Source organism: Fonsecaea erecta (assembly GCF_001651985.1).
Source record: "Fonsecaea erecta strain CBS 125763 chromosome Unknown Scaff5, whole genome shotgun sequence".
NCBI classification, from domain to species: Eukaryota; Fungi; Ascomycota; class Eurotiomycetes; order Chaetothyriales; family Herpotrichiellaceae; genus Fonsecaea; species Fonsecaea erecta.
The window spans coordinates 2286484-2307540 of record NW_017387248.1 but is presented as its reverse complement, the minus strand read 5'-3'; the positions used below and the strand labels follow the sequence as shown (position 1 = coordinate 2307540).

At 53.0% G+C, this 21057-nt stretch overlaps 7 protein-coding genes across 7 annotated transcripts; 1 reads left to right on the top strand and 6 right to left on the bottom strand.

Moving 5' to 3' along the window:
• Positions 1–400: 400 nt before the first annotated feature.
• Positions 401–1088, bottom strand: AYL99_06895 (hypothetical protein; the record flags this gene model as incomplete). The annotated part of the gene is made up of 2 exons (XM_018838404.1): positions 401–593; positions 676–1088. 2 exons carry the CDS (start codon positions 1086–1088, stop codon positions 401–403), a joined length of 606 nt encoding a protein of 201 aa, XP_018692964.1.
• Positions 1089–1798: 710 nt separating this feature from the next.
• Positions 1799–2804, bottom strand: AYL99_06894 (hypothetical protein; the record flags this gene model as incomplete). The annotated part of the gene is made up of 3 exons (XM_018838403.1): positions 1799–2372; positions 2449–2538; positions 2593–2804. The coding sequence occupies 3 exons, from the start codon at positions 2802–2804 to the stop codon at positions 1799–1801; spliced, it is 876 nt and encodes a 291-aa protein (XP_018692963.1).
• Positions 2805–4547: 1743 nt separating this feature from the next.
• Positions 4548–6694, bottom strand: AYL99_06893 (hypothetical protein; the record flags this gene model as incomplete). The annotated part of the gene is made up of 5 exons (XM_018838402.1): positions 4548–5540; positions 5594–5779; positions 5848–6046; positions 6095–6520; positions 6579–6694. The coding sequence occupies 5 exons, from the start codon at positions 6692–6694 to the stop codon at positions 4548–4550; spliced, it is 1920 nt and encodes a 639-aa protein (XP_018692962.1).
• Positions 6695–10609: 3915 nt separating this feature from the next.
• AYL99_06892 (hypothetical protein) lies at positions 10610–15540 on the bottom strand (the record flags this gene model as incomplete). The annotated part of the gene is made up of 2 exons (XM_018838401.1): positions 10610–15429; positions 15483–15540. 2 exons carry the CDS (start codon positions 15538–15540, stop codon positions 10610–10612), a joined length of 4878 nt encoding a protein of 1625 aa, XP_018692961.1.
• Positions 15541–16027: 487 nt separating this feature from the next.
• Positions 16028–16709, top strand: AYL99_06891 (hypothetical protein; the record flags this gene model as incomplete). The annotated part of the gene is made up of 3 exons (XM_018838400.1): positions 16028–16192; positions 16246–16557; positions 16611–16709. The coding sequence occupies 3 exons, from the start codon at positions 16028–16030 to the stop codon at positions 16707–16709; spliced, it is 576 nt and encodes a 191-aa protein (XP_018692960.1).
• Positions 16710–17296: 587 nt separating this feature from the next.
• Positions 17297–18154, bottom strand: AYL99_06890 (hypothetical protein; the record flags this gene model as incomplete). The annotated part of the gene is made up of 1 exon (XM_018838399.1): positions 17297–18154. One exon carries the CDS (start codon positions 18152–18154, stop codon positions 17297–17299), a length of 858 nt encoding a protein of 285 aa, XP_018692959.1.
• Positions 18155–18951: 797 nt separating this feature from the next.
• AYL99_06889 (hypothetical protein) lies at positions 18952–20622 on the bottom strand (the record flags this gene model as incomplete). Its single annotated transcript, XM_018838398.1, has 3 exons — positions 18952–18982; positions 19053–19710; positions 19758–20622. 3 exons carry the CDS (start codon positions 20620–20622, stop codon positions 18952–18954), a joined length of 1554 nt encoding a protein of 517 aa, XP_018692958.1.
• Between the last annotated feature and the right edge of the window lie 435 nt (positions 20623–21057).

Here is a 21057-nt window from a genome sequence, read left to right as displayed (position 1 = left end):
TTCCTCCATCCTACGAGAGGAAGACTGAGTGAGCCTGGTGCCGATCGTGCCCTACGGTTTCTGTTGCTGCTTGGGACTGCGAATAGAAAGCCGTTTTCTTCATTAATATTACTATGTGCCTGCCCCGACCAGACAGACCTCTGCGGGGCAGATTACTGGTTCATCCATCCAGAGGTATTCGAGAAGGTAAGTGTTAGGGGCGGGGAAAAGTCGCAAAACATCAGTCAACCTGACCCGACCAATTATCCATAATGACAGGGATTGGCCGATAATTCTTCAAAGAGCGTTGAGGAGTAGCAGCATCAGTTCTTCCAATTCCTCGCCGAGCGATCCGTCATGCACACATCAACATCCACCATACCACCTGTTTCTTTTTTCAACTTACTTGGTGCTTCTCAGCTCACACTTGGTCAGCTGCCGTTGTTGTCATTGTGGTGTTACCATTCTGTTCCTCTGCGCCGTTCGTGATCCTGTCCTCCTGGGGAGAAGACTGATGACCCTTCTCCAAGAGCGGCGGCGGTAAATTGTAGAAGAGTCCACGTTCCCGCTTGTGGACCAGGACTTGCAGAATGGTCGCGAACACGCAAAAGGAGCTAGAGGAGGTGGTAACGTATCAGCACTTTCTGACACTCTTGGAAATCAAGTCCCAACGGGATTTATGTATGATACACGTACACAGCGATGATGCACCACGACTCCAGAGCGTACTTCAGAGTACATGTGCGAAGGCCCGGTGGCGAGTTCCTCGCGCAGTCCTTCCAGTTGTAGTCCTGGGCCGCGAAGATGAAGGCCGTCACCCAGAGGTGCGAGTAGATGTAGTCCAGCGGGATCAGGTGCATGGTGAGGCGGCGGTGGAAAGCCAGGGGCATGGTGGGCAGGAAGAAGGCAATGCTGGTGCAGGCAATGACTTCTTGGTACGTTGTGTGCTCGTTGCGCGAGTAGTCGTGGATGAAGTACGAGACGATGGCCATGACGATGCAGGCGCTGGACCATTTGACGAAGTTGACGCCGCACAAGAGGATGCGGAGCCAGGTGAATGAGGTGTCTGGCCTGGCGCTGGAGAACCTGAGGCTGTGTCGAAACTTCATGTTTTGCTCTAGAGGATTGCTTGGGGGGTATCGATCTCTTTGTTGCCCGGTTCTTTCGTAGGTCATAAAGGATGAGACAAACCTTGACATGAAGTACGATTCAATTTCGATACATATCCATGACCTATATACAACCTTGAGTAGGGTGGGGGCACCACAGGAGCCATGTGTCAATGTCAATGTCGATGTCAGTGTCATGCCATTCTCACTGATTGCGCCCGACATCGTCCAAGCGGATGCGAAGGGTCGTGGCGGCACGGAGACGCGGTATCAGTCTCTGTCTGTACATTTGTGTGTCCAGGGGCTCAGAGGTCATGAGACTTCTCGTCTCTGCCTCTCTCTCTGTCATTGCAGGCACCAGCGGGATCATTGATTTGGTGAATCATTCTCGACAGGCCAAGTTACGGCTTTCCAAGGAGTGACGTTGGAGTTTCCGGCTGGCACGGGAGATCGGAATGTGTGGCTACGTCGGAATCACGAGGCTCGATCGGCAACTACATACGTCAAAGTCGATCGGTGAGCATGTCGCAACGGTTCGTGCGCATGTAGACAAAAAGTCGAGTCCGAGTGACACAGTGGTGTGATCAAGTCCACGTACAAGAGACTGAGCAGTACAAAGCATAGGTTTGAAACTAGAACACTGCATTTATCGACACTATCACACACCGACACACTGGTAAATAGCATTTTGCCTCAGTCAGTCCCCAACTCTAGTCATCCTTCGACTCGGCTCTTTCTCCTCGAGCAGCAGCTCTGGCGGTGGCACCTTTGACGACGTTGCTGAGATCTCCCACCGGAAGATTCAGGGGGAAGTCGACGCTGGCCAACAACTGAGCAGCGAGTAGATACCAGCCCAGTAAGCACACGGCGAAGACCAAGCCACCAGCCGCATGCTGGCACGTCAGAGCGGTGCTTGCGTGGCCCTCAGCCAGTTGCCAATAGGTAGCTGCCATAAGAGAGAACGCAGGAACGAGCGAGACAAAAATCAGGACAAAGCAAATATTCGTCCGCAGTGAACAGAGGAGATAGATGAAGCATAGGACGCCCATGTATAAATGGAAAAAAGCAAAGGTACTTGCGAAGGTGGCGTTCGTGGCGCTTGCAGTGGGGTCCCCGGGGTCGTATGCGATGGAGGCGTTGTAGAAGGGAGTCAATGTTGCCGCCCAACTCAACCAAAAGGCACCGAAGGATCCAAAGACGACGAAGGGAAACGTGTTGCCGAGGATGAACTCCAAGACGGATCCAATAATCATCAACAGGCCGCCGAAGAAGTAATAGACACCCCTTCGTCACGAAGAAAAGTGTCAGTGTCTAGTTCAGGAGCGACCGAAGACGACCGGAATTGGGGATGAAGACCTACACTTCTGCAGCGCCCGAGTCGCCGGACTTCCTCCAGCCCAGCAGAATATTCGAAAGAGGACTCAAAGATAACAAGAAGCCGCAGAGTGCTCTGGAATACCGGCGTTATTTCCCCCGTGACTCAATATCAGAAGGAATAACTTACAGGGGTGTCGGATTGCCCAAAGTCGACCTCAAGTTGTTTGATACGCGGTTTGCGGGTGATAAGTAAATCTTCTCGAAAAGCTCAGGGGTAATGGATATGCTTCCGGCCGTTCGAAGTCTGCGAAGTGCGTTTTCCCGGTCATAATCATCGTGATGCATATCATAGGCGGTCTTGTGATTGCTAGGTAAACTGTTGATATCGTCCACGTCCATTATTCACAGCCTTGAAAACGGTGAATATTTGGTGAGAGAGAATTTGTTTCCAGACAGCATGGATAGCGTCAAATTGCATTGCTCTATCTCCAAGGATGCTGGCCCCGGCCATTAAGTATTTGCGTCGGTATTGCATTGGGGGAAGTTGTAAGTCCCTCAATGGGCTGGCTCAAGGATACGTGGAGTGCCAAAAGGAAGTCGGAATGGAATCACGGAATCGACAACAAAAGGATTCCCGGTCGTGCCGGAGTAATAGCTATTGCCGGTTGACCGATCCGCTCGGTCCAAGCACAGAGCAAGCAATAACCTGGCTGACATTTCATACAACGTGTAGACCGAATGCTGGAGGTTTTGTGTCTATGCTCTTGATATCCGGTCGCGCCAGCTACGTCGCTGAGGTGGGGGGTTTGCTCAATACAGGAGCCTCTTTGGGACCTGGACTGAGCTCTTTACGAGGGAGATCAAAAGCAAGACATTCCTCGTTATCGTCGATCTGTGACACAAGAACGCGCAGGTGGTCTTCATCTCACCCGACCAAGTCTGGGTAGAACGGATGAGGCGGAAAAGCTCCTACAAGGTCGAGAGGAGAGATGGCTAGCAGCCCTTAGCGTCGGAGTAAGGATGGCTGATATCCAATTCGAAGAACAGGAAACGTGATGGTCATGTGCGTGGTTGTCGACAGTATTGAGTGGCGGTTGACTCCGAAGATCCCCAATGCGATGAAGCTGCGAGAAGACACTGGGTCATTCGGCGTCTATAATGTCAAGGACGACCGTATAACACTCCAAGGAGCGAAGACTGAACAAAAAAGGAGGAGGCATATAGGGGCTCCGACGCTTGCTGGCAGGATACCTCATGTTGGCAGTTGGCCACATTCTTCGTCACGAGACTCTGATGAAAGACGAATAAGGGGTTGCTAGTACCACAAGCGATCATGGCACGATCCATTGGCCAAGCAAAAGGCAGCTAATCAAGAAGAGAGAAGAAGGAGGCAATATAGGTAGAGCGCCAACTGCAAGATGAACAGAATAGGGTGGTCGGTAAGGAATCAGGTCACTGGTCTCCTTCTCCTTCTCCTCCTCCTCCTCCTCCTCCTCCTCCTCTTCTTCTTCCTGTTTGAGCCACCCACTTCTGAGCCATTATTATGGCTGACAGCCAGCCACTAATAAAGATCTCCTTCTCTTGTTCTTCTACTCTGGGCTTTCGAGACGACAACACAAGTACTGCATAAAGAGGGAGGGGCCCGATGTGGAAAAGGATTCAAAACGATCCGCGAGCCCCTTGGATCCTCCCCCGGCCTTTTCCCCATTCCTCCCAAGCTAAGGTGCTGAGGTAAGAAATCCCACTGTATGCACCGTGTAGATCTATCGGCGTTGTGGTGACGTCCGTGTGGAGAATCAGGGCGAACCATGCACACACCGACCAAAGAAAGAGAGGACACAGAACAATTCCTGCTTAGAATGGGAGACTCTGGTGATGATCGGATAGAGGTGTGATTGACAATGCTTAAACTATCAACTTGTGTGCCATGATGGCAAAAAGGGTATCTGTTCAGTTTCGACAATCATAGGCAGGAAAACCTATACAGCTTTCCAACCCCGCTCCGATAGTCTCTCGTGGGATTTAGCGATCGACGTGCTCAATCTTCGAATGGCCATACACTCCACCCATACTCATTAAAGATCGTCGGGAGCACCCGCCATGTGCCCTTTTGGGAAATTTTAGTTTTGACCCACTGGAGAATCAAGCAGTGGCTGACTTCTCAGTAATCTCTTCGTGATCTGAGGGAACATAGTCATCCGAATCGAACTTGTAGAGCTGTGGAGGAGTAAGGCCTTTGCGTCGAAGAACTGTGGTCCTGAACCAGTATGGTAAAACCTGGTTGAGCTGATAATGCATGTGGGTGCGGGTCGGCACGGCAAAGACATAATCCAGTTCTTCGAGAGTCCGCTGTTTGGTCTCTGGAAGCCACAAGAAAATCATGACGAATGCGACAATGTTGAGGGCGGCATAGAATCCAAACGCACCCTGTGGCCTCATGGCCTGGAGCATACGCGGGAAAGTCAGAGACAAGACTGACGCCCAGAAATTGTTGGTGGCCACGGCCCAGGACATGCCAACTTCACGATGTGATAGAGGGAAGACCTCGGCCGAGTAGGTGAAGGGTACAGGTCCTTCTCCGGGCGAGTAGAACGCGTCGAACAAGAAGATGAATAGCGCGATGAGACCGAGATGCGCAGAGCTGCTTTCTGGAATCCAGAAGCAAAAGCCAGCTGCCAACAGGGTCCAGCACATGTTGGGGAACGTGAAGAGTAAAAGAGCTCTGCGGCCAAAGGTATCTATCGTCCAGACAGCCGGCCAGGCGAAGAGGAAATTGACCAGGCCAAAGCCCCAAGATGCGAGCAGGGAGCCTGTCACGCTGGCTCCTGCATTGGAGAAGACGGTGGACGAGTAGAAAGCGATGATGTTGATTCCGCACATCTGCTGGGCAATCATGACGATACCCGAAGCCTGAGTTGCGCGTCGAATACGCGGAATGGTGAACAGTTCGATGAATCGAGTGATAATGTTGCCGTGGGTGGCGACGGCAGACTCCTCAACGAGAATGTCTTCCTGAACAAGTTGTGCGTGAATGTAGTAAAGATCACGCGCAGCTTGCAGAGGGGTCCGTCGGAGTCTGAGGAGAGCTTGGTACGCTTTGGCGTGGCGGCCTTTCTTCATCAACCAACGCGGAGACTGACGACGGGTCAGTCTGAGAAGCTCCATAGAAGACGCGTTTCACGACTTACCTCGGGGCAGAACCAGATACCGAGAACCAAGGGCACAGCTGGAATGAAAGCGGACCCAAGTTGCAGGCGCCACGCTATGTCACCCACGTCCTTGACCGCCAGGTTGGCGCAAGTACCCAGAAAAATACCAAACGCCGTCCAAACCTGCCAGGACATGACGAGACCACCACGGATGTTCGTTGGGGACTGTGTGGATTGTTAGCTATCGGAAACGTGGCCGGGAGGACTCGGAGAAGGGAGCGAGCCAGTCTTACATTTTCGGCCGAAAACACAGGGACAGTCACTTCCTTGAGGCCCATACCAATACCCAGCAGGATACGGGTTGCGACCAATTGGCCCCAGTGTTGAGTACAGGCCGAACCGATAGGCGCGAGCAGGGAGAAGATGGCACCAACAAAAATAGTTCCGCGACGACCAAGGACATCATTCAGAGGATCGGATATCCATCCGGCACTACCACAGTTAGAGACAATTCTCATGAAAGAGGAGAGCAGGACATACAAGAAGGCGATCGCGATGTAAGGGCATGAGTTGATGAAACCAATGAGCCATGAGTTGTCTTCGCAGGTGCCTTTGGCTGTACACTCAGGACCAGAGTCAGGAATACCAAAGGCGATGGGGAAAGTCAAGTTGGCGCCGTTGGAACCTGTTTGATCCCAGCCCTGGATAGCTGCAGCGATCGAGTTGAGGATGATGGTGAAATAGAGGGTCTTGGGGTGTCTCCAGCGGTGGGTGACCTCTTCACGGAGGAATTCACGTTCGGTCTCGTCCAGTTCGGGAATATGCTCGATAGCATGGGGACTCTGCGCAACCAGGGCACCTTTTTTCAAGAGCGGCAGAATGTCGGTCAGGGAGTTCTCATTGGCGAAGTTCTCGACATCTTGGAGCATCTGCTCGCGCGGAATACCAACAAGAGGATTGCGAACTCTGCACAACATGTCAGCGACGATAACCTCCAGTGACGGCTGGGTCTGGATGGACATACTCTCCGCTGGTGTTGGACGTCAGTTGAGCAACACTGGCCTTGCGTTTGCTCTCATCCGCGAAGAGCACACTCTCTCTCCGATGCTCGTGAGCAATGCCATCCTTGTGGTCAGCCATGGTGGCGGTCAGGGTGTCTTTGGAGGTAACTGGTGTACAAAGCAAGATGACACAAGAGAGGGGAAAAGAAGGACAAGCTGAGGAGCAGGGGGAGAGACGAGCTCTTTATGAATCTGTGGCAGGGTGAGGCAGCTTCGCTAGGAGCCAGAATAGTTAGAAAACGGCGAAGATCAGCTCCAGGTACAGTTTGGTCTCACACAGATTGGACACTCGAGGTGTGCTCCTCCTCATCTCACTACCCTGGTCGTCCATGGGTAGCGTGTGGCACTGTGCATCTGAGCATCAGCGTGTGGAGGGAGGGACCGGGGGTGGAAGCCAAAGTCTGGAGTGACGCTGATCGCGTCGAGATTCGGAAATAGGAACATTGTTGGGCCGAGAAATCACACGACTCGACAAGGGGGTGAGTGTAGGAGAGGGGCCAGGGAGGGAAGCGCAGGCAACCATTGGCAGTGACAGCGAGGTGGTTTGTACAACATCCATGGCAAGGCATGGGGCGAACGAGAATGTTGCAGGATAAACCTGGGAATTGTAACTGACGGACAGCAGGTTTGACGTGAGAGAAAGCCAATGAGATAGAAGACAGAGAGAGCAAAAGATGGGGCTTCACTAGGCTACAACCAGGGGCTCTGCGCAGCGCAGTCACGCAGTCGCCCTCGATGCCCTAACAACTTCCTCCACCGGACCACCACCACCATCTCCTCCTCCTCCTCCTCACCTCCGACCGTGGCGACCAGACGCGACTAAGTTAGCAGACCTGCCCACTCGTCGCCCCAAGATGCCTTTTGCCGTCCTTGCATTCCTGACGCTTTACAGTACCTACGTGTCCTCATCGGGTACTTGGCCACCACTCACCGATCATCATCTTCAACTTGCTGCGAGATGACGACGGCCACCTTGCATTGGCTTCCCCAACGCCCTCTCTACTTGCGCCCTACCCCCGTGACCTGCCTCTTCTGCTTTGCCCTCCCCCCAAGATCACCCGACGAAGCCTTGGCTCCTCAAAAGCTTCAGAAGGCTTGAGTAACAACAAGAATCAATAAGAGAACGCCTTGTTCAAGACGGGGGGACAGACTTTTGGCGCCGCGGCGGGCTGGGATTCCGCCTTGTGATCGACCAGCCAACAGACCATCTGGGGCGATCCGTCTTTTTGCGCTGACGGCTCAAACACCGCGGCCAAGTTTAGTGGCGTCTTTAGCCCTTGCTTCCCAATCCGCCCAGCCAGCGATCGGCAGATGACATGCTATTCCAAACTCAAACTCATCATCCCTTGGTGGCTTGTCAAAGAGCAATCGGGTCAAGGACGGAAGCACGGACCAAATTGTTCGTATTGGGCCCGACTAACAACCCGTTTCGTGACATGGGCCAAGTGGTGTATTGATGGCGACCTGTGACCACGACTGATCTCTGGCACAGCGCATTTCGTTGAATTCTAGAACGAGGCAACTTTGGCCCATGTGAAAAAAACTCTGACAAAAGGCCCTCATTCAACAAAAAGTACGGCAGACTTTGTGGAACAAGGTGGTACTGGGGCACCCGCACCCCGATCATGGGTCAGATAGAGCGGAGACCTTGTGTGCCTTGTGCCTTGAGAAAGGGATAACTTACACCGAGCCACAGGAAAAAAAGCACCCATCAGAGTTGCCACAGGGGCTTCGGACTTCTTACGGTTGGGTCACGCAATCCAGCTATCATCTCTCTATGTACGCAAATACGCTGCCTACCTACCCTGCTGGAAGCAGCAAGTGTGGAGACCGCATCGACTTGGAGAGAGGGTGGCTTGAGCTGGGCGCTTCGACTAATCCCTTCGCGACTAAGGGCACGCAAAACGCTAAGCCAGAGAGCGTAGTTGGGCTGACTTTTCTCGAACATTTCCCTCTACGGACAGGCCATCTGATCGCGCCTGAAGCCTCTGTTGCCGTCTTGGCCGACGCCACAGTGTGGGATCGTGGAGATGTGGGCGCAACTTACTTCCCCCCTCTTCCCAGCGACGAACACTGGTGTGAGTCAGCATTGGAGACAGTCTTTAGCACAATCCGCCATAACCTGCAGCATGTCGCGGTCCTATGCCAGGTCCAGCAAAGCTGTCAACTCTACCAGGTCGCTAGCATCGTCGCCTGGAGCACCTCGAATCACAGGAGACTGGAAAATCCCGCAAGCTGCGGCCGCGTTCGTTGCGACATACTTTCTTGGTCCTTTTGGCCTCGCCTTTGTCCTCTTTGGGCTAAGATGATTTTTCTAGGAACCGCACACGAGGAACTCCCCAGGAGGACTTTGGATGAGGCCGGAGATGAAAGCCATCGAGCTAAGACGAATCATTATGTTAGAGCGAACCCCAACGTATTGCAGCCTCGCCTCACACAAGGTCCGAGCCTTTCCCTCAAACGGCGTATTCCATCCGAAACCGCTCTGCTTGTCGATGCGAAATGTGACCCCAGTATGCAGACGCAGATGAAATGGCCCCGAAACACGGCACAAGATGACGGGACCCGTAAATTGTACGGAGTATTCGGCCTGACCGGACCAATGAATATCCTGACTCTTTTTCAGAAGTAAGGGCCAACATGTTCCAGCTGATGAATATATGCTTCTCACACGAGGCAAATCAAATGCTCTAATAACACATTCCTAGTCCAGCGAAACCAGGCTCGGGAAAGTAGCAGGAGAGAAACCACTCAGTCCACGACCCATAGTCTGACCTTTTTCGTCCCACCTCTAGCTTCCTGGCGATGGAACTAATTCGCTATCCAAGTCCAGGTTGCGGATAACCGACTCTGACAGGCCCAGAGCACTTCAGGCTGTTCTCCAACGTCTCTACATAGATGTCTGCTGAGTCTCGAAAGACTCAAATATTCTGGGGAGAAACACCGGCAGAGCATTCCGCCAGACGGCGTTGCTGTCACCGCCACTTCTGTGGCTATCTCAGGATTTTCACGGCATCCATGAAGAATGTCCAAATCTTACTCGAGTACCAGGTGGGCGGCTTCCCGCAGAGGTGGCTTTTAAACCTTTCGCGTGGGCAAACCGTTCGAACAAACACTATTCTGTTTGGGACATATATTCCCCCGAATGATCGTTGTCACCCACCTTGTGGATCGAATGCCGCCGTCGTTTCTGGATCTACGTCCAGCACCAAACTGTGGGTCCCCCTCCAGCGCTACGCTTCCGATCACAATAGTCAGATGGGCGCCGCTGGTGTGGTAAGTATCAGACCATCCTTCCCGGGTTACTTCCACGGATTCTGTGCAAGATTCCACTCTGTGATCGCAGGGCGCGAGCGCGGTCTGGTGTGTCTGGCCCTCCCTTTCTCTCTTACTGTGGCTCTCTGTGGTCCCTTGGTGTGCTCTGCTTGCTGGTCGCACCGCGTTCTCACCACACGTCCGAGCACAATGGCCGTAATCATTACTCGCTCCTGGCCTCCTTCCCGCCGTTCATCGATTGCGGACTGCTCCCTAAAGAGTCTGGAGCAATGGAGCACAAGAGAGAGAGGTAAGCAAGCAAAGAGCCAGCTTGCAGTCTCTTCCAGCACACACATCTGGCGCGATGAGTAGAAGTATGGCAAAGCGAAGTCCTCAGTCGTTAGCACCACGCAAAAGGACACTATCAAGAAGAGCCTGACAAGAAAAGACACGAGAAACACACATGTGGGAGTTAATCGGTTGAATTTTGTTACAGTCGTTCTCCTCAAGCCTCGGCCTCTCACAGGAGGACGTATACACACACATACAAGAGACCTAGCCACCGCCCGGTCTTGTAAACTCCCGAAACCCCAAGGATTTTCTCATCTGAAAGTGGTTTTACACGTTGATGACGACCCATCATCAGTTCATCTATCCGTCGAACGATCTTTGAATGTCTCCGGTCGACTTTCTCGACAGTTCAAACGCCCTTAGTGGCTTTCGCCGGACTCGACATCAATCATCTCACTCTCCGGATGCGGTGTTCGTCGCGTCCTCTCCTACCCTTCTTCCCTTTCTTGGAGTCTTTCCCTGGCCCAAGCGGAATGTCTTTCATCAGGTACTTTTGCAATTGAATGAAATACTCATCGATGTGATGGATCCTTTCCTCATCTTCTCGCGACTCGATGATGGCCGTGTCGGTGGCTCCGAAAGGTCCAGTTGATACGCCGCCAAGTGCAGGTGTGCTTCTGGCATCGCCTGTCTGGGTTCTCGGTGTGGCACTGGCTCTTCCGTCCTCAAAATCACCCTCGTCCGCATGCTGCAATTCTCTCGCCGCGACTTTAGCCGCCGTACGATCCTCTTGGTCTTCGGCTTGCTCCAGAACCCCAATACTGGTTTTCTCGTTGCCCAAGACGCGATCCATGGCCTTCCCGGCCTCATCCTCATCGGCATTCTCATCAAGCATATCCCGATAAGTCATCCGGTTCATGTAGTCCGTGGTGAAATCACCCTCCTGGATGACCACATCATCAAGCATTTGCTTTTGGTTGGCTTTTCTGAGAATGTTCGACTCAATGGTATGTTCGGAGACGAAGCGATAGATGTGGACGTCTCGCGTTTGGCCAATACGGTGCGCCCGGTCAGTACACTGCTTGTCCATGGCGGGATTCCAATCGAGGTCGTAGAAGATGACGGTGTCTGCTCCGGTCAAGTTGATGCCGAGTCCACCGGAACGGGAAGAAAGGATAAAACATAGGATTCGGGTGTCGTTGTTGAATCTCTCGGTGAGAATCTGTCGCTGCTCAATTTTTGTGGCGCCGTCCAGTCGCAAGTATCGATGGCCGTGAATATTGAGGAATTGTTCGAGGATATCGAGAACTTTGGTCATCTGTGTAAAGATCAACGCGCGGTGGCCACCGGCTTGGAGTTGGCGAAGCAACTTGTCCAGTCTCTGCAACTTGCCACAGTCGTATTGAAGGAGGCGTTTGTCGGGGAAAGCGATGGACAGTTTCATGCGGGCGAGGTGGAATGGGTCCTCCTTGTCACCCTTCAAGGTTGATTCTTCTGCTTCTCGGATCGCTTGGACGCCGGCATCCGTTACAGTCCTGGCATAGAGGTCGGTGGCCACCACGGCGGGAGTGACACACGCATACTTATCAACAAACGATTGCATCTGTTCCGACCTCGACTGCACAGAATGAATAAGATCAAAGGACTCCATGGGCTGCCCTTTGTCCCAGAATCGGCTCAAACTCCGGCGCGGCGACAGTCTGGAGAGCCTCTCATAAGTCGTATTTATCGTCAACTGTTCAATCAGTCCACGTCCGTAAACCGGGTGCTGATGGTGCTTGTATGCTTCATAATACATTGTACGGTCCAACTCCTGAAGCCGGGCCCTCCGACCAACGTTCTCCAGGGATCCGAGCACACCGAGCCGAGTCTCGCCACGCCACAAGATGGCATTATCGTTACAGACACTATTGTGGGAGGACGATAAGACCCTTCTGGACTGAGCCTCCCTCAAGGTCTTGAATTTATTGAAGGCATGTCGTTTAGTAGTTTCGATTACCTCAATCACAGACAGCCGCTCTTCCGAAATGGGCGCCAACCGCAAGAAGTCGAGGTCTAGATCGTTCGAGGCGTCCAACATTAGTTTCCGACGAACCAAAAGATTTTTAATCTCAAAGTCAGCTGCAGCAGATTTGTGCATTGCAAACGATGTATTGATCGGTCGAGTCTCAAATAGGTCAGGGTGATTGCAGACTTTGCGCAACTGCATCAGGGCATTGATGATTGACAAATAGTTGCCCGAGGCCAATGTTTCCTTAGTCTGCGCTCTGGCCATGAAGCCATCGTACAATTGTCGCTGACGCTTGGATAAACGACACATCTCAACGTGTTCATATTTAGCTGGCATCTGTTTCTCGACGTCGGCTTTTAGTCGGCGCAGGAGGAAGGGTCGGATCACTTTGTGGAGTTTCGCAACCTGTTCTCGATCCTCTTCATCCAGGACCTGCCGACCATGCTCTAGAATCGACTCCACGGGCCTTTTGAACCATTCCGACCACTCTTTCAGACCAGCGAACGCGTCGTCCTCACCTTCATTTTCTTGACCATAGTGGAGGAAGAAGAGAAGGGACCAAAGTTCTGTTAAATTGTTCTGAAGAGGTGTTCCAGTCAAAAGGAGTCGGGCTCTAGTGTTGAAGGTCATCATGGTCTGCCATCGTTCTGAACGGAAATTTTTGATATTGTGGGCTTCATCGAGAATCATGTAATGCCACCGGCGTCTCTTGAAGGAGTTGGCGTCTTGCAAGACCAATTGGTATGAGGTGATGCACACGTTGAAGCTGTCGTCTGCCATCCAACCTCTCCTCTTTTGCTTCCGTTCTTCAAGGTTGCCGTAGTAAGTCAAAACCTTGAATCCAGGCAAGAACTTCTTGAACTCCATTTCCCAATTTAGCATGACACTCGTGGGTACAACGATAAGATGGGGGCCCCAAACTTCGTAGACTTCAGCCAGGTGAGCTAAGAGTGCAATGCTTTGAATAGTCTTGCCAAGACCCATCTCGTCGGCTAGGATTCCACTTCTCCCATGAGCGTACAGATCTGCAAGCCAGTCAAGACCTTCGTGCTGGTACTCACGGAGAGTACCTCGCAACAAGGACGGGACGGGCGTCTTAATGACCGGCTTTGTCTCCGAGGGTGTAACAGGCTGCGCAGAGTCCACAGTGGCATCGATAGAAGAGACCGATTCGGGTTCCGACACTTTTGTTGCAGTCGTATGAGGAGACGTTTGGGTGCTAGGCTCTCGACTTACGGGGTCTTCAGAAGCGAGTCGGGCAAGTTGAGGATGGAGGGGGGGCGTCGCGTCTCGCATTTTGACGTCGTCAAACTCGGTAGCTGTTGGTGTTTCCGTCCGTATGGTTGTTTCATCAGCGGGTTCGGCTTTCGGCTCCTCAGCAACGTTTTGCATGGGAGTGCAAGGCTCTCCATTCGGTTCTGTGTCTGGCATCGGCGTTTCTTCTAAGACTTCCACGAGGGGGGTGTCGTGGCTCTCGGCCTCATCTTCTTTGTATGCACTCGTTCCATCGGCTTCAAGCGTCATATCCGCAATCTGCTTCTTAGAGAACAGTAGCGAAAGGAGTCCGCCACCAGAGGAATCATTGTCGCTTTCCTCATCCTCGTTCTCATCCTCCTCGCTGGTTCCCTCTGTATCAAACTCAGAGTCCATTTCCGTATCGGTATCTGAATCTTCATCGGGCTGATCTGGACCTGCTTCATCTTGACCCCCGTCTCCTTCATCATCGACCGGTAGCTCTGGTAGGTTACCATACTTCCTTTTCAATTCTTCGACGGACATTTCGGCGTCGAGGTCCTTGTCCGCAGGTTCCGACTCCGATTCAGTCTCGCTCTCTGACATCTGCTCGCTGTCCTCCGACTCGGATTCGGTGGTCTCGTTGGACGAAACCTCGGTTCCGCTGTCCATCACCGAGTCGTCTTGTTCATTAAGCCGGCTTAGCATTTGGTCCGTTCGATCCAGGACGCGCGCAAGGTGTCCCTTCATCTTCGCCTGTTGCTGTTCCTCGTATTCCTTCTGCCGGATGGCATTGACTTCTAGTCTGACTGCGGCCCATAGTTTATCGATGTCTTTGACCACAGTCCGATATATTGCGAAAGTAGCCTCTCGTTTCTCTTGCTCGATTTCTTCAGCAGTCTTCACCTTATTGCGCTTCTGCTTCTCTTCAACGTATCGTTTTGCCTCGTGTGCCAATATCTCTGCCTTTTTCTTGTGGTCTCTATGCTCCGCTCTGAGAAGCGTTCTGAAGTGGCATACATGAGCCAGGAGATGGTCACGATGCGCGTATTGTTTTCTTGGTTCGTCTTGCTTCTCAGGTACCGCATCGACCAGCTTCTTGTCAAGCGACCCACCTCGCCTTTGGGCATCCCTCACTCTTCGTCGAGCCGAAGCCTCCTTCATAATTTGATCTGGTGTTAATGTTTCCTCCCCTGTTCTGGGCTCCGTCTCATCCTTTTCAAGGAATTCGCTGAAGGATGCGTACTTCTTTGGTAAAGGCACATTGGCGGGGCTAGCAACGGAGGGCGGGAGCAATCGAACTCGGAAGGTAACTCTGCGCAGAGTCAACGGAGGAGTCGAACCTCTGGAAGATACTGGGGTAGGGCTGTCGCAATTGTCGTTGTCACTCTCTGGCTCGATCTTCACTATCCCATTTGTCTGCGGTTTTTGGTCATGTATTCCGTTGACCTGTGGCGAGATGATCCGTGAGCGACGGTTCGCACTAGAAGGGCGACGACGGGATTTAGCCTGATGATTCGAGCTGATGTTTGAGTCTCTGCGATACCTCTGCGAGGGTTCAGCCTTGGCGGGGGTTCGTGCCTGGGAGACATCGCGACCCTTGGAAGAAGGGAGGGAACCACGCTTAACGGTCGTCGGCGGCGAAACCTGCGATTCGACTTTCGACTTGCGAGTGGACACATTATAAATAGGTTTCGTGTGTTTTTGACGCTCTTCCTTCACCTTATCAAAGGCAGCGCGTGTCTGCCTCTTGTTTGACTGCGGCTGCAGGTCGAGGGGCACTACGTTTGTTCTCCCGGACTTGCGGCGGCCATCTTGGATGAAGGATGTCGGGCCTTCTGCAACGACTCGTTTCCACGGAGGAGAGATGAGTCGAGGAGACGGTTTGTGGTCAGCGCCTGCGACTTTCCGCCTCTTCGCGGGTGGGCCATCGTTGTTGCCATGATTATCTTGGGGTTCGATGGAGGATCTTAGAGGGCTTTCTTGAATGCGTATGGGCGACGGGGATCTCTTATCAATCAAATCTAGAAGACAATCAGCCAATTGATATAATGTTGAGTTCAGTGAAGGAGCATACCCTGATGTTGGTGGTTGGAGTCTGATTGAAAGTCGCCGGTCGGGGAAGGAATCGGCATCTGGCGCGGTCGCTGCTGTTGCGTGCGACGGGCATGGCAAAATCGAGATTCTCAGAAAAACACCAAATTGACAACGGGTATGCTCCACGGGCAGGGCGCCAAATAGGTCGAGCCGCAAGTCAAATTGAAGAAGGGACCGAGGGGAATCACCTCACGAAGTTTGCGGCAACCTGCGACCAAGTTGGGCTGTTGGCAGGCGGTTGAAGTTGGAGGCAAACCGTGAAAATATCGAGATGGGAAGAAAGTCAGCGCAGGGGGGAGGAACAGGCGAGTTTAGGGCGCAAGCCACTGCGGAATCCCGCCTAGGCACTGACAGCTGTTGCCTAGACCAATCACTGCCCGCCATTCTTCATCCTCCAGCATCCCTCTTCTCACACTCCACACACACGTCAACTCTTTGCATCCGTTTGTACAATCAATCTGAATGACTTAATCTCGACGTTGCTTCACTCATCGTCCGGCTCACTGGAGCCCTAGCTACACGAAGATGCTCTCCCGACGAGCCTTGACTTTGGCCGCAGCCTCCGCACGATCCTTTGCCCGAACCCGGCCTCAATCTCAAATTCAACCTCAATTCCGCATACCTCGAGCCCAATTCTCAGTTGCAAGATGTCTAAAGGCTGCTGGAGAAGAGATAGACGATCCTGAAATGGTACACTGGTCTACCGTACAGCTTTGAGGAGGATGCTAACCTCGACATTCAAGAATAACAACTACATCAACCCGCCTCGAATCAAGCGACAACACCGCGACCCTTATGCCGACTGGGATGACAAGCAAGAACGACGCAACTTCGGTGAACCTGTCCATGAAGATAATGATGTTCTCGGCATCTTCGCCTTGGAGGACTATACATTCATGTCCAGCGCACGAGGTGTCTTGATGTGGGCAGGCTTCATCACCTGTGTACTGGGGGTGTACTATGGTGTCGCATACACATATCCCGGCAAACCCAGCGCCCCACGAGAACTTGAAGGAGGACTATTTGAGGAGCTAGGAGGTCCCGGTGCTGTCAGGGTGAGTGACAGGCAGCTATTGCGACCTCGAAACCGAGCTAATTAATGTGGTAGGCACATATGGCCGGAGACTCAGTCGACGGTGAACAGATCAGCGGTGATCTGGAAGCAAATCCGCAGATATCTCGTGACGTCAAGCTGAACCAAAGCTGAATGGTCTGAGAACATCGAGACTGAAAAAGCGCTGCCGACGCTCTCACTGGCGATGGATATAGTGGAGGAATTGATCCATGAAATTCTTACGCTACAACACGCTGGTGATAGCCCCGTATGCAGCTAGAGAGGAGTGTACATAGCCCCGAAGGCGGTTTCAGGAAGCCGAAATTTACTTGTTCAACTTTCAATTGATAACAACGTATATCAGGTTCGCACAGTCCGTAAATCTATCAAATGTTCATTGTCGAAGACATAAACTCCACAGTGAGCATGTGTCGATGCCACACTGTGCCGCAAAATCCCCCAAAGGCAAAGCGTGTATAATGTAGCAAATCCGCCAAACGACAGATACAGCCGCGCTTCTTTCCCCAAAAAACCTGTCTGTCGATGCCAATGCGATAAATCTTCTTCCCAAGTCTCCTTCGAGGTGCGGCAGCGTCTTTCTATCGTCCAATTTAGATCATGTCAGGAGCTCATCTTCAGCATCTCGCTGCCTCTTTGAGCGGCCTTTCATTGGTGTCCATGAGCCCTGTATGCCTCGATGTCTGCCTATTCTCACCTCTGTTTTGTCTCCTAGAGAGTGCCTAGGCAGCCATCCACATGCCCCAGCCCACAATAACAAGCATCACCCAATAGCCGCTCAACTCGACGATCGTCCGGACGGTGGCAGAGACCTGGGAGGGGTCGCTGGGATCAGTACCTCCACTGGCGGTGGTGCCGTTCGCTAGGCTGCCGTTGATGTACGTGCTGGTGGTGCCGTTGTCGAAGGTGACGGTCCTGACGGTGCTGGTGTTGACAGGAGCGACGGGCGTGGTGCTGCCGTTGGTGACGACCTGGGTCAGGAACGTCGAGTTGTCGCTGGGGTCGCAGCCGCAGACCTGGTATTGTTGACACAGGCACGTCACGTTCGAGGTGCGGTTGTGCCCGTCGTTGTCGGTCCAGTGGTACGGGATGCCGTAGGGGTACGCCCACACAGCGCCATACAGCCACAGGCCAGGGAAGAAGGCGAGTGCACCTGCACCGATGAAGAACGGCGCAACGCCCAGCGTCGGCGAGCGTCGACCGGCTGTGTACGGCACCACCGCACCTCCCGTGTATCTGCCGCCGTATGCCTTGGGTGTGCCCGACCCGTCGCGCGTGCGACCGCCTGCGTTGGAGGAGGAGGAGAAGGAGTATGGCACTCCGTTTGGTCTTGTTGAGGAGCCGCCTGAGCTGCCCGAGGAAGAGCCAGAACCGCTGCGTCCGCCGCTGGATCCGCCAGAGGAGCTGCCGCCCCCACCGCCTCCTTTACCACCGCCGCCACCTTTGCGCTTCTCGAGATGGCCGAAGGAGTCCAGGGGGGAGGCGTCGCGGACTGAGAGATCCGTGGCCGGAGACAAGGGCGGAACGGCGGCGACCAAGGAGGAGATACAAAGGAGCAGGGTTATCTGGAGGAACTTCATGGTTGCTCTGCGTCTGCTGGACGGCGTCCTTCTGCTGGTAATGATGTCAAGTTCGGGGATATTATGTACTGTAGGTTCAAGGTTAACCCCTTGGTATCGTGCCGGCGAGTACGAGGTAACTGGAAACAGAACGCGCCGGGCGCAAACAAAGGACACGAGGACTTAAGGAATGACAGTCTCTTAGGTATAAGTACGGTGACAAAACCGTAGATGCGGAGGCGACGTGCACAGCCCTCTACAAACCGGGAACGGAGTGTTGAATCATCAGCGTCTCCATTCCCCGGATCGGCTGGACAAAGGCGCATCTCGTACTGAACGTGCTTGGTCGGCAGAAACGCCTTGCCACATGCCAAGGTGCGTATCCGCTAATTCGACACGTCAAAATGAGTGATGAGGCAGTGCCTGAAAACTCCTATACAGGCTATATTATAGGCGATCCGGTATGATGTCCCATCCACATGTGTCGAACATATGTATCAACGGGCCACCTTATTGTATCAGAGTCTGCCCGGTGAGCCTTAGATCGCTGCTAAGCCTTTGAAGCCTTCGGGGTGACAAAGATTGGATCTTGGTCCCCATTCGAGGAATTATCTGTACTCCTTGTTTGGTCCAACTTGGCACCAATGCTTAGAAAGCCTTAATATCTTCGAGAGAAGCTCGGCGCAGTCGCTGCAGGGTCTCGGTTGGGCACTTGAGACTCAATGATGGCGTCCTGCTGGGCGAATTCTTGCTACTTGTTCATTCCACCGCGATCTCTTTTTGTAATAGTACAGTGTTTGGGGACGCCTTAGTCTAGCTCAAGTCAGGTCGCGGCGAGTTGCTTCATACCTAGAGTCAAGAAGAGTCAGCAAAAGAGCCCGGACAAGTGTGAGATTTGAATGGCAAACAGATCACATACCTCTTGCCTCGGAAAGCCCACACCCCCCAGTTCCCACAGCTAATATCCTGGGGGTCCAGGTCATTCAAGTCCCATCTCAGAGACCGGAATCTGTTCTCTCCAGGTTCCATCAGCAGGTCGACCTCGCCTGCACATTTCTCCATGACCCATTGCCAGTCGCGTGTCATGTCCCACTCTGTATATCCTGTGCATAACACGGGGATCTTGGTCTCAAGAAGTCGAGGCAAAGTGCTTTCCCACTCCAGTGCTGATGCGGGGTGCCCCAAGCCAGGGTGAAAGAGCATGAAGCAATCGAAATATGGGTCGTAAGGATAGAACGCGTTGGCCTCATGCAGGGTGTGGAAATAGTCCACGTAGGTCGTGATTTTCATCTTTGGCGATACACGATCCTCCACGATGGCTCCGAATGGGTTCTGCGGTGTCCTTTCTGGGAGAGGAAATTCGGCATCTCGATTCATCATCGCTTCAGGTCCAATGAAAATAAGATGAATCAAGGAGAGAGGGAAAAGGTAGGACAGCTGCGTCCACACTTCGCGAGGTAGAGACGACTCGGCTCGTGCGCCTAAGACGAATATCCGGACCGGAGGGCTCGATAGCCTGAGACCTTTGATGTCTTTGCCTTGGCCCGTCTTGGGAGGATGCAGAGTGTATCGCAGAGCTATTGTGGTTAGCTTAGCGCAGTGCTTTGACAAAGATGAAACTCACCTGACAAGCTCTTCAATCCCTCTGCGGTGAGTCGCCCCCCGGGCCTGATATTGTACGGGCTCAGCTCGTGCAAAACACTTCCAATTGTGAGAGGGTACGTCAACAATTTGGTAACTTGTCGCATGCTTCTCTCGTCATTCACTGCTTCAAACTGCCGCGTATAGAGAAAGGTATCCCAGTTGGTCATATTCACCAAGGCTTCATCCATCTGAGGTCCAGGATACTCAAACTCCGGGAACCACCGTCCCGATCTGAGATCGTGGTCATCCTCGTTGATTTGTCTCAGCGTGTCGCATATTTCTAGATGTGCCTCGAAGTCGTCCGCCCAATGTTCCTCCGAGCAGTAGGTCGCTATGCCGCAATCCGGGCACTCGAATGAAACGTGAGCTGGAGGTTCCGTGCTCACGCCCTCGATCTTCCTCGCTTCAGGATCGTGGGGTGAAATCGGTACGCGAGTCTGTTGATGCACTGGGTGTGGACACAATGCGTGCTGCTTCATAAAGCGCGCTCTTTGCCGGATCTCGGGGATTGGCGACCTGGAGAAAGGATGGAAGAGATTATTGGGGCCCAGGGCTACTCGACCATGGGCTCGCCACTCGCCGTAATCGGTAGGGGGGATGTTGTGTCGCTCGAAGTTATCTGGTTCTTCCGCAGGAGCAGTGGCAGTAGACGCAGACCGAATCGACCTTTTCGAGCTTCGGGCTTGCTCCGTTCTCGATTGATCTCGTGGCGTGTGCTTCAGCGAGGTGCTCGAAGCGAAGCTCCGACGGGTGGGAATCTGTCGGGCAAATCTTGCATTGGGCCTCTGTCGAGCTACGGCTGAGAGTGCTCTCGCACATCTCAGGCAGGTAAACAGACCGTCCATCAAGCTGATGAAAGAGAGGTCAGTGTCACAACCAACTGGGCGAGCTACTTCAACTGCGACAATCGAGTGGCACGAGGAAAAGCAATGTTACAGGCAAGCGTTGCCAAGGCATGTAATGACTGTTACGCCAAGCCCCGCCGAGGCCGTAACCAAATGGCTTGGCGTGGGTTGAATAATCTAACTAGATTTAGGCTAGTTTCATTCGGATTGCTTCTACAGTAGTTATACGACGTCTCTCGGTTGGCACCAAGCCTTCAAACCAGGGGATGGAGTGTTATTCTCTCACACGAGTACTCCGTCAATATACCAGAGCAGAGAGGCTGGTCGCTGTCTGGAACGGGTGTCCAGACAAAGTGCTCTGTCGCCGTCGAATCCCTTCAGAACAAGGCTGGCGACCCGGGGGAGAGACGCAGGCTATCGCTCATTTCCAGCTGC